Here is a 13,059-nt window from a genome sequence, read left to right on the forward strand (position 1 = left end):
AGGCCTGGGAGCTTGAGGGTCCTGCGCAGTATCTTAGCTGTTCCCAGGACTGTGCTCTTCTGGACAGAGATCTCCGATGTTATTCCCGGGATCTGCTGGAGCCACTCGCCTAGCTTGGGAGTCACCGCACCTAGTGCTCCGATTACCACGGGGACCACCGTCACCTTCACCCTCCACATCCTCTCGAGCTCTTCTCTGAGCCCTTGGTATTTCTCCAGCTTCTGGTGTTCCTTCTTCCTGATATTGCTGTCATTCAGAACCGCTACATTGATCACTACGGCCGTCTTCTTCTGTTTGTCTACCACCACTATGTCCGGTTGGTTAGCCACCACCAATTTGTCCGTCTGTATCTGGAAGTCCCACAGGATCTTAGCTCGGTCATTCTCCACCACCCTTGGGGGCATCTCCCATTTTGACCTCGGGACTTCCAGGTTATACTCGGCACAGATGTTCCTGTACACTATGCCGGCCACTTGGTTATGGCGTTCCATGTATGCCTTGCCTGCTAGCATCTTGCACCCTGCTGTTATGTGCTGGATTGTCTCTGGGGCATCTTTACACAGCCTGCACCTGGGGTCTTGCCTGGTGTGATAGACTCCAGCCTAATATATATATATATATACACATATATATGATTAGTGCTGCTGTTAAATTACCAGTGCAGTACACACACAGCAGACTGGTACAAGAGTATTTCACCTGTTCTAAAATCTATGCACCAGAACTTCGTGTAATTACTGTGTAATAACAGAACTATTACAGAAAAAAATGTCTATATCTGGAAGTAATTCTTTTTTTATTTTATTGCATACTTGATTAAATAATGTTATTAATAAGGTTTTATATTTGACTGTGCAAATAAAATGTTCAGCAGAACTATGTACAAATCACATATATTAATCAAATTTGGCATTGACAGATATTTTCTCTGATACTTTATATTGCAGTAATCACAACTCTAGAATATACATTTTTTTCAGTTGACTTATTGGCAATTAATGTAATTACAGCATGAGGATGCCTCGCTGCGTGCTGTTACTGAAAAGACCTACAGTCTGACGATTGCTTTCAAACATTTTCCACATAAAACGGCTCTATGATCTGATCATAGTTTCAGTTAGTATGAGTTGAGTACTTCAGTGATCAGTAATTTACAACTGTTTCATTGCAGTTCTTTTTAATCATTCAGCAGATGGTTCTACCCTTTCTGCTTCACTCTGTTTCTTCACCTCCATCTCCAGATAAATTGGAGTCTCCAGGACAGCCTTCTTTTTTTCTGATGTTGGCAAACCTTCATTCAGAGAGTCATGCATCTTCTGCCATGAGTCGATCTCTGAATGCCAAAGTTCAGCTCTGGCTCTGATGAATTGTGAGACTTCAGTCTCGCTGCCTTTAGCCAGACTCATGCTGTCTTTACAGATGAAGAAAATATCCATGCCGAGGAAGAGAGCATTAACTGCAATGAGACCTGCTCTTGCTGACTTGGAGAGTGCAAGGGTCCCTTTGGCTGCAGCCTGACCAATATCTGGGATATCTGAAGCAACCCTGGGTGCATTACGTAACGCTTGTCCTTCTTGAGCCACAACTTTCCCAGCACTCGTGAGCAGCTCTTCAGTTTGTAACACCTTAACAGCAGAAGCGGCATCAACAAGTGCATCAATACCCTTTCCAATAGTACCAGTGTTAGCTGCAATCTTGCCAACTCCCACAACCATATTTATGTCAAGTGCGTCCAGTTTGGCGATGGTTTGACTGGTAACCTCCTCCAGACAACTCTGGAGACTCTGTACATCCTCCATAAAGTTCTTGAAGACTTCAGAGGCTTTCTTTCGTTGTGTAGCATTTACTCCAACCTCTGTTGCAGTGGTCACAGCACTGTTGACTCCACTGGTGATTCCCAGCCCGACCCCAGTCATTGTCAAAGCTAGAGAAACTCCTGCTGTGAAAGGAATTAATGCCAAACCAACAATGGACAGTACACCTCCAACTGCCCCCACAGAACTGCCTGCCACACTGGAAATCTTTGCCCCCATATTCATTCTGTCTAACTGAACAGCTGTCTCCTCCAGCTCCTTTAGAAACTGCAGCATGGTGGGCTGTCGCTTGTCGAACTCACTAATGAACCCATGGCACGGTTCCTCCTGGAACAAGAACACCATTCGGAACTGCTCGTTCATCCTGAGAGAAGAAATTCAAAAAGAATTAGTGGGGTGACACATTTTAAAATGTCAGCATGTTATTGCAGTATTAACACTATTTGGGTTTAGCTTTTAAGGTTACATGACCAACAAAAACATGTCATGTGTCCTGCAAAACATTTTTTTGGTTGCAGGGATAAAAGTCCTCCCTGCAGCCCATGAACAAGACTAAAGGTTTAACCTCCTACGACCCAAACTCTTTCAAGTCATGCATTTTTAATTTCTCTTTGCTATTTGGGCTGATTGGGACCTGATGAATGTAAAAACAAAGAATTACCTGATTTTTGTTTCTGAGAGAAATGAGATCCACATATGAGGACATTCGTTTTAAATTTTGATAGAGCAGTGGCAGTATAATGTCCTCGTAAGTGGATATCAGGACCTTGTAGGGCAAAATTTTGTAGTTTGACAACCGAAAATGTGATCTCCACATATGTGGACGCCAGGTCCCAGGAGGTTAAGGAACATTTACACTGGCTTGACTTTTAAGATCCAGAAGCTACATCATTTTTTGTATAGTGTAGTGTCCAGACCAAGCATATTTATCAGGGGTCTCGAATTCCAGGCCTCGAGGGGCAGTGTCCTGCAGGTTTTAGATGTGTTCTTGATCCAACACAGCTGATTTAAATGACAAAATTATCTCCTCAACTTGTCTTGAAGTTCTCCGGAGGCCTGGTAATGAACTCATCATTTGTTTCAGGTGTGTTGGCCCAGGGTGAGATCTAAAACCTGCAGGACACCGGCTCTCGAGGCCTGGAGTTCAAGACCCCTGATGCACTAGGAGTGAAACCGGTCTCACTGCAGCGGCAATGTCTACGTCACAGCACCAACATCAAAGGACATCTTATGCAGGCCTGTAGGACACCAGCAGTATTTGACCCCTGAGATGAAAAAAAGAAAAACCAAGCTCTGCGCTGACACATATTTGGGAACAGAAAAACTTACCTGATCTCATCAAGCTGATTTACGTGATCAAGCATTCTCTGTATGTCATCCTCAGACAAATCCACATCAAGATCAACCACAGTTTCTACAGCCATCTTCAGACCAAAGTCACTGAAGCAGCTGTGAAGAACGCAGGTCAACTTATTTTATACAATAGATGATACTTAATGTGCAAAATTCCTTAATATTTTGTATATCATTTATTTGTTTACCTTTTGTCCAACTTATCACAGATCGTCTTGGAGGTCTGTATGTATCTGTCCAGCTGATATGCCAGCACTTCCATATTCTGAAGTTTGGGAAGGAAGAAGACGTTGTCGTCTCTTTTAAACTCCAGCAGCAGAGGACAGATCACTCGTGCAGCCATGATGACAGCCTGAACATACTCAGGACTGATCCCTTCTGGAAGGTGTAACACCTGGTTCTCTGTGAACACATGCAGCGAGGTCACTGCCAGCTTCTCCACTGCATCCAGGAAGCTGCTGAGACTCTCCAGGCCACTTGCAGTGTCCTTTAACACTTCAGCCAGCTCATTCTCCAGCTCTACACGCTTGCTGTCTACATTCACAGTCACCTTGCTCTTCATATACTCCACAAAGGCTTTACCTTTTTCCTCTGACTTAGTAACATGGTTGATGTTTAGGTCAAGTGCTTCAAGTCTATCTTTGATGTCCCTCATCATTTCTACCTCGGTGTCTCTCCAGAGCATCCATTTAGAGAACATCTCACAGAATGCTCTCACTGTGTGGATGTAGGTGAGGGTGTCTGTGGTGTAGCGGCACAAGGCCTCCTGTAGCTCCTTTCTGTAACACAAAGCATCATCTGTTTGTGAGGTTTCTAGGGGAATTCAAACAAAACTTGTACATGACAGCTCGGTCGCAGAGCTCAGTAAAAAGTGCACTACATAACAACTTTAACAGTTTAAACACTTTTATTTAAAATGTACAGCACAGCACAGAGTCCAACACAAACCAAAAAATACTTCCGATTTTATTTTGCTAGTAGTGCTAAGTGGGTAGGCACTTTGTCCACAATAGCTAATATTAGAGATTTTGTACCAAAAATTCAATTTGTGGAAGAATCTTTGTTTAATCTTGGGCTAACATCTCACAGGATTGTCTTTCTCTTTTTAAGTGCCCTTTCGCACTGTCCCTCTTCCCTTCTGTTTTTCTTTTCCTTCATCTTTCTTTCTCCCTTTCCTATCCCTCAGTCATGTCTGTCCCGTCTGTAACAACTGAAAATAAAATAAAATAAATAATAACAACAAAGGTTGATCAAATGGACCAATACGGCAAGGCCGTGATGACCATTTGGCAAAGTAAATCAATTGGGTATCCTTGTTGGTCTTCAGACAACAATTCTGACGGCTAAAGAACCAAATGGGACAGGCAAAAAAAAACAAAACAATCCTTCCACTACCATGACCTGGATGACTGAGAGCCTACACAGATGTCTCACTGTGGATTTGATGCAGGATCCAAAATAATCATATAGACTTTCTTCATAGTCAATTTGAAGTAACGATAACGGGGTTGTTCTAGTTCTTGTTTTTATTCGAAAGATGCACTATTATTACAGAGATTTAAATAACATGCAACTAAACCTCAGCAGAGGTTTGTCATTGTTTGATTAACAAAGGGTCTCCCGGTTGTGGACTTTTGTTAGCTCAGATACACAAACTGGTTTTGTACCAACAAAGGCCTCAAAGTCCCTATTTTGTATTTTACTAGCTGTTTTTTTATAATATAACCACTAGATGGCGCCCAATTACAAAAGGCTATGGGTCAGTAAATTGAGTTATTAGGACAGGTTTTAATAAAATGGTGTACTGCAATTCTGTGTTTTTTCTTTTTTATACATTTCCTCTGTTTTGTCCTGGTGCTGTTGCTGTACACCAACAGAAGATATGTCTGTGAAGGTTCTCAGTCATCCAGGTCATCGTAGTCAAAGGAGCTTGCAAAGAAAAGCGTCTGGACTTCTTTAAGTTACTTGAAGACGTTTCACCTCTCATCCGAGAAGCTTCTTCAGTTCTAAGGTCAAATGGTGGAGAGTCCCAGATATAAACCTAGTGGGAGTATCCCCCCACAGAGGGACAAAAGGACCCCCTGATGATCCTCTAATAGGATGCCAATGTTCACATTTTGGACAGAGAGGACAGATGGTTTGAAAGGGGAGTGAAAGAAGCCATCTATGTCCACTGTGAGCGACCATCTTTGAACAGAGGCGGGGGTTTACAACACCAACTCTCTGCCATCTATAATCCAGTTTTGAGATCCCTTCCCAGACGCCTTAACGCCCACTCACATCCTGGGCCATCTGACCTCAGGAATTCGCATGATAAGGTGGGGCCAGGTTTCACAATGAACACACCCGAAACTCTGGCTGATTGGGACCCACACCCAGTTTCACACCTTGGCTCAGGCGATTAGAGGATCATCAGGGGGTCCTTTTGTCCCTCTGTGGGGGGATACTCCCACTAGGTTTATATCTGGGACTCTCCACCATTTGACCTTAGAACTGAAGAAGCTTCTCGGATGAGAGGTGAAACGTCTTCAAGTAACTTAAAGAAGTCCAGACGCTTTTCTTTGCAAGCTCCTTTGACAACAGAAGATATAGCTCTTCTTCTTCTTTGGCTGTGTACTGTGTATATTGTGCTTCATCCGTTTCAAATTTATTTAAACTTGAATATTTGTCACCCAATTCCTGTCCTGATGGGACTTTTATTACTTATTATAAAGCCCGACTTCAGACATGCATAAGCAGGTAACATTAATGTGACCAAGTCATTTTGCCCTAGAGGTATTTTCTTCAGGCCTCAATGGTTAGAGTGGTAGAAAAACACCTGGGATATTAATTAGCAGCACACTCATTATCAGATTGTTAATATTAATGCAACAGTGCTCATGTATCATGTCTGTTACAGTTGCAGTGTTTATGACTTAACCACAGACTTTGTCCTTTAATACATCTCTGTATAAAGTTTTTCTATAGCCCCTCCAAACGTTTATGTAAGGAGTCATTGTGATTAAAAGAAAGAAAAAAGCAAAGATATGTCTTTTGGGGAGGGGACATTGCATATTTGTACATTTTTTTTTAGGTTTAAAAGATTAAAATATGAAAAGGCTAAAAGTCTAACTGCTAACAAAGAGACACGTTTTCGTGTAAAAACCAGCAGTCCCATCACAAGTTTTTAAAATTAAATCTAACATGAAAACTTGGATGTAACCGGAACTGCAGCTGATTAAAGTGAAAGAGTAGATACGTAGAAGTAAAGTGGGCCTGTTCCTCCAACGATTCTTATAAAGTCGCTGGGTGTGTCTTTAAAATCGTTTCTTCCGTGTTTTGTTCTAGTCTGTCACTTAATCAGTACATATATGTATTTTACTACATGCACTCTAAAAGTTTTCCGTGCACCATGAGCCGCCTTACCTTGCCTCAGACATCTTCTTCTTCTCTGTGTGTTGTGTTCAGGTCCTCGCGGAGGTCTCACCTTTATCTGCGCAAAGGAAACAAGAACAGGATGGATCTGAGGCCCGCAGTCCAGCTGTGTAGAAATTAACAAGCTCCCAATACCACGCCTCGAGTGGACCTGCTGAAATAACTGCATACCCACTCAGTAATTAAACTGCCCAGTCACAAATGTTAAGTTTCGTTTTCATTTCTCCACATTATGAGCCACACCTGTTTGTGTAACACCTTGGATCATCAGTCAGCTGACTTTTGTTAGTTAAGGAGGGTGAAAAAGTTTAGTAGCGACATTTGACGTTCAGGCAACAACAACAACTTGCTCGTCTTGATTAACTGGTTTCCTGATGCTGCCTTCAAGTGTTATCGGAAAATAAAAGTGGTGACTGAAAGGACTTTTGACTTCTTAATGAAAACACTATTTAACATCAAGAGAACGAAACCGGTATGTCAAACACTGGTCATGATTTCTGAGCTCATATGCGGCCCTTTACACTCCCACAAATAGTGTTATACATGTGAACAACACTGTTTTGCAAAGTGGTGAAAGAAGCGGGTGAGTAAAAGCCATAATCCTCCTTAATATTGGATTCATTAATGTAAATACTACTTATATACATCATAATTAATTATTAGAGTTTTTTTACTTTCAAATGTGCAAATAATAAATTACTAGCTACAGCTTTAAATTAAATGGTATGGGGTATAAAGTATAACATCTGCATCCAAATTTTAGAGAAGTAGATGCAGAATACTGAACTACGTTAAATCTGTAGTTCAGTAAAATAACCTAACTAAATGTACTCCTTAAATTTCAATATGATTCTATCTATGCTGTCATCTAGTGGGCACTGGATACTGCACATTTAGCAGTACTCCAGTCCAAAAGCATTCCTTGAGCAGGGCATAAGTAGGAACCAAACATATTTTACGCCCCCCTCTGGGCATGCCCCTGTCCATCTCCATGTCCAGTACAGGTTAGCATAATCATTATTATTTATAGTTAGATAACTGAAAAGGCGTACCAAACCCAAGGCCTACCAAAATTTCCTAGAAAGAGATAAAGCATCCAAAATGTTAATGTGAAATGAGCACAAAGACATACAAAACCCACAGATCACAGGGAGAGATACAAAACTCCTGAAAGGAGAAAGACACAAAAGCAGCTATAAGAACAGAAGGAACAAAGAGACAAAACAAAGAAAGAATAGATGTAGAAAGATGAAACCAAAGAAAACATGACCGAGAAGATGCCCCTGAACTCTCTCAGCACACGTATATTCAGTCTGTACCTGTGTGTGCTTGTGCTCCTGGGCAAATTCAGCAGCTTCCTCTGCCTGTTCATCATCATGTCTGCTTTGCTGCGACAATAAAAACAGCCCTGCACTGCTCGACGCTCACAAAGGTCGCACTCTAAGACTGAATCAACACAATGACTCCACTCATAGCAGCTGATAACCATGTGAATCCAGAGAATCAAAGGGCCAATTCATAAGCAGCTGACGCAGAAGAAGTTAGCTGTTGTGCTTTCTCCTTGTCACTGTGTTGTGAACACCACAATATAAAACCTTTATAGTGAAACTATTGTGCTTGCCAGTATATTCTAAAATATAAAAATGCATACAATGGTGAATATTTGAATTCAAACATGGTCGAAATTTCATTTGAAGCTGTGTATACAGCCATGTGAGCCTCAGCTGTAGACAGCTCTAAACACTCCAGAGTTTTAGTGTTTCCACTCTTGGCTCTGTAGATTATTAACTGTAAGGGAATATGTTTATCTCAGGCACTCAGAAGCAAAGAAGCTCCACCCAGCTGCTGTAGCCTTTACCCACTTTGTTCAAACAGAAGAAAGTCTGTAAAGGGAGAGGCGCAACAACAACTTGTTTCAGACCAAGAGAACGTGAAAAGGCCAAGTATGAAATACACAAGGGTTGATTTTTGCTCCACTATTTACCACAGACTTCCTAACTCTGTTATTTATTTATTTATTTATCACTGAGCAGATTTTATTTTCTTATTTCTTTCTAATTACAGCTTACCGCTATAGCTGAAAACACTATGAAGGTAATGAGAGTGAACAGCAGCTAAAGAATGTGCTGAAATTGATAATATACATCCCTCTTAAAGTCAGAGGATCTTCAGATTCGCCTTTTTTCATCTAAAGTCAGATTTTCCTTATTGGTGTTATATTACAAAGCATGTGGCTACATAAATCCAATGGAAATTAAAGAAAAAATAATAATGTCAACATTACTTGGACAAGCAAATATTTGAGCTTTAAAGAACCCTTATCTGTTTTACTGATGAACAGATGTTTTTATCACTTTTTCAAATCCTTAAAAAATAGATTCAAGATTTCAAGATTTTTTGCCAGTTTTTCACATGTCCTAAAATAGTTCTTTAAGACATTTAGATATAAGGTCATGGCTGTTTCTGGGTCTATAAGATACATTTTTCAAATAATCCAATTATTTTAAATAAGTCGTTCTATTACTGGGAAAGAAATAATTACAGTTTTCAACTAAAACGAAAGAAATGTCAGAAAAAGAACAATTTTTCAGTACAAAACATCGTCTCCAAGAAGCACCAAAATTCATCCCAGGATGCATGTGTAAACCTTGCAACTGTTGGTGCCAAAGCACGGTACTCACGTGTGCTACAAGAAATTCGGTTTCAATTTGGTTTTGTTTATATAGCACCAATTCACAACAATAGCTGCCTCAAGGCAATTTATATTGTAAGATAAATACCCTACAAATAAAGAGAAAACCGCAACAATCTGATTATCCCCCACTGAGCAGGGCTTGGTAACAGTGGAAAAGAAGAACTCCCCTTTAACAGAAAGAAACCTCCATCATAATCAGGGACCAGGGGGGTGGGTGAGAGGAAAAAGAAGAGGAATGTTCCCACTCTGGGGGAGAAAGAGGAGAAAGTTAATAACATGAAGTAGTAAAACATATGGGAGGTGTACATGAAATGCTTAGTGCATCATGGGAAGTACATCAGCAGCCTGAGGCAGCATAACTTCTGGGACAGGACAGAGCCACCTGATCCAGCTTTCCTTCTTCCTTCTTTGTTATGTGTTTCCGATTGTTGTTAAAATCTTTTTAAAATCACTTTCCGGACCCACTGAGATTTTTTTTTCCTGCATATGCTAGAGGGAGAGTGCACAGCAATAAACTAGTGACCCGCTCAGGGTGTGCACTGCATCTCACACTCTTACAGCTGGGATATAACCCCCACATGAACCTGAAGTAGATTTTTCAAGACGGTCAGGATTTTAGGCAGAGAGCAAGTCCACCAAAGTGTTGCTTTATGTAAGGAGGAGAAAATTGTTTTTATACTAGTAGGCCTATGATGAACCCATGGCTTTGTATGGAGCATGTCAAAACGCTCACTTAGCTCACTCAAAATTTAAAAACTCCAAATGACTTAAACTTGTTTGAGGTATTTGGAGGTTTTTAATTTTAATTTTACTTTTAGTACAGCATTACTAAACTTAATAAACTTTTTTCTTATTCTTTGTGTTTGTCATGCCTACATCCTTTCATGTGGCTGGCATCAGATAACCTTCCTTTCTATCTAATAAGGAAAAAAAGAAGAAAAAAGAAAAACAAAGAGAGAGACAAAGAAAATCGTCCTTTTATGCTTTGCATAACTATTCAAATCAAATCACTTTTATTGTCACATCACATGTGCAGGTACACTGGTACAGCACATGTGAGTGAAATTCTTGTGTGCAAGCTTCACAAGCAACAGGGATGTGCAAAATACAATAACATAAGAACAAGCAAAATATAAGAATGGGAATCAGAGAATTATAAGAATAAATATATGTACCTGTACAAATATAAGAGTGTATGTATACTAAATATGTATATATACATATATGTGTGTGTGTGTGTGTGTGTGTGTGTGTGTGTGTGTGTGTGTGTGTGTGTGTGTGTGTGTGTGTGTACATATATATAAAATTAAATAAAAATAAAATATACAGAGGTCAGCAGTTGGATATTGTGCAAAACAAGTGGCATTTATGTGCAGTATGGAGTGCATAATGTTGAATAACGTTACTCTGGTTTTCCCATTCAACAGTCTTAAATTTAATAACTGTCTACACTGAAACAGCTGGGCAAAACTGTGTTATGATCCGTTGTTACATTAAAAAAAAATTTTTAAATGGGCCCTCGACTTGTTTGAATGTTTGCAGTTTCAAATGGAAATTTCCTCATCTCGTGTTCATCTAAGAATTCCTGGGAATATTTGGCTCTCCTGTTTGTCAACTGTCTCATGAAAAAAAAAACTTCAGTATTTTCTAAAGCATCTTCTGCAAAGAGATTAAACATCAATATTTTGCCATTAGCTTTTTCCATTTTCTGCATTTTTGGCTGTGTCAGCACGTGACGAGCACGCTGAGCTTTGTTTTCGGGTCGAGAGCCCCATTTCAGCTGTGATGATGAAGAAAAACGTCACTCAGCTGCTCATGTAACGTCAAAGAGGGGGGAGAGTGGGAGTGTGTATATAGGTTGGACATCTTCTTGTGAAAAAATTCATCATCGTGTTTCTCTCAGGCCTCAGGGCCACATGTCAGATATCAGCCCTGGTCAGACGAGATCAGACAGGCATGTTTCTGCTGCTCTTAGTTCAGCATTTCGTTTCAACTAAATTTACCGAACTTACCATTATTTACCACTAGATGGCGATTGCAATCTTTCTGGTTAAAGCATCCAGAATTCTTAGAATACATTGGAAAGCAAATAGATTATTACTTTGCTTATAACACTACTCAAACTACGGCGACTATAAAATGGGAGGCCTTTAAAGCTTTCCTGAGAGGGCAAATGATCAGTTTTACAAGCTTTAAACATAAAGCATCTAGGATGGAACTGGTTCATTTGGAGAAAAAGATAAAAGATATTGAGGAAGAGATATTTATATCCAAATCTAATGCTCTAATTCCAGAGTTAAATAAACTCAGAGCTAAATTTAATATTTTGTCATTAAATAAAGCTACTAAAAGTTTACTAAGACTGAAACAGTCATATTATGAACAGGGTGAAAAAGCAAGTAAAATACTGGCTTGGCGTATTAAACAGGCTCAGGCTGAAAGAACAATAAACTCTATAACTACAGATGAAGGACAGATCACAGCTGATCCTAAACACATTAACGACTCTTTTTGTACTTTTTATAAACAGCTATACAAAACTGAGCATTTAAAGTCATTTTCATCAAAACAAAAAATTTTTTTGGATCAGCTGCATTTTCCTAGACTACCAGAAAACGATATGGATGGACTAGAGGTTAATATAACAGTAGATGAAATTACTAATGCTATAAGGAACATGAAAGGCGGCAAAACTCCTGGACCTGACGCAATACCAATAGAAATATTTAAAATATTTAAAGATAAATTAATCCAGCCTTTACTGGATATGTATCAGGAATCATTTGAATCTGGGTCTCTCCCCCCCTTCACTTAATGTTTCAACAATTACTTTGTTACTGAAACCTAATAAGCCAGCAACACATTGTAGTTCTTATAGACCAATCTCACTGTTGAATTATGATTACAAGATACTTTGCAAACTATTAGCTATGAGATTAGAGACACTCTTGCCTAAAATGATTCATTCAGACCAGAATGGCTTTATCCAGGGGAGGCAGGGGTTTCACAATATACGGAGGGTCATGAATATCATTTATGAGAAAAAAGAGACCAGAGACAATGCGTTAATCTCAATGGATGCGGAAAAAGCCTTCGACAGGATCGAATGGCCATTCTTATTTGAAGTTTTGAAAAAGTTTGGTATTGGAAACAGATTTTTTAAATGGATTCAATTGATATACTTCAACTCTCAAGCAGAGATTTTAACTAATGGTCTTTTTTCCGCACCATTCAGATTATATCGTGGAACTAGACAAGGGTGCCCCTTGTCACCTCTCTTGTTCACCATGGCAATTGAGCCTCTTGCAATGGCAATTCGGAATCATAAAAACATATCAGGAATTAAAGTAGGCAATGTTGACCACCGTATTGCCCTATATGCAGATGATGTGATCCTGTTCTGCACTAATTTAAACAAATCAATACCATCCATATTAAGTCTCATTAATACACAGCAAAATCTCCAGTGTTAAATTAACACTAGAGAGTGTCTATATGGGTCCACACCTCTGAGTGTTAAATACAACACTGTTGAGTGTTAAATTAACACTTTTGACAGTGTTATATGTTTAAAAGTAACCTAGTCAGTTTTGAAGATTAACAATGGCTAACACTGAGCAGTGCTGATTTTCTAACACTGGAATATTTCTAACATTTTGAGTTATTTTCCAGTGTTAGAAAATCAGCACTGCTCAGTGTTAGCCATTGTTAATCTTCAAAACTGACTAGGTTACTTTTAAACATATAACACTGTCAAAAGTGTTAATTTAACACTCAACAGTG

At 39.6% G+C, this 13,059-nt stretch overlaps 2 protein-coding genes across 2 annotated transcripts in view; both read right to left on the reverse strand.

The window, feature by feature from the left end:
• LOC146388076 (uncharacterized) overlaps positions 1-7,968 on the reverse strand; it is a 38,700-nt gene extending 30,732 nt beyond the window's left edge. Inside the window, exon 1 of the mRNA XM_084925170.1 lies at positions 7,901-7,968. The gene's annotated coding sequence lies outside the window, so the exon portion shown is untranslated. The remainder of the gene's footprint in view (positions 1-7,900) is intronic.
• LOC146388079 (uncharacterized) lies at positions 1,161-8,006 on the reverse strand. Its single transcript, XM_084925168.1, has 5 exons — positions 7,901-8,006; positions 6,573-6,639; positions 3,356-3,946; positions 3,144-3,263; positions 1,161-2,178 (listed from the first exon to the last, which is right to left on the reverse strand). The coding sequence occupies exons 2-5, from the start codon at positions 6,584-6,586 to the stop codon at positions 1,182-1,184; spliced, it is 1,722 nt and encodes a 573-aa protein (XP_084781294.1). The 5' UTR covers positions 6,587-6,639; positions 7,901-8,006; the 3' UTR covers positions 1,161-1,181.
• Positions 8,007-13,059: the final 5,053 nt, after the last annotated feature.

Source organism: Perissodus microlepis, chromosome 4 (genome assembly GCF_051167445.1).
Source record: "Perissodus microlepis isolate ML-2025 ecotype Zambia chromosome 4, ASM5116744v1, whole genome shotgun sequence".
NCBI classification, from domain to species: Eukaryota; Metazoa; Chordata; class Actinopteri; order Cichliformes; family Cichlidae; genus Perissodus; species Perissodus microlepis.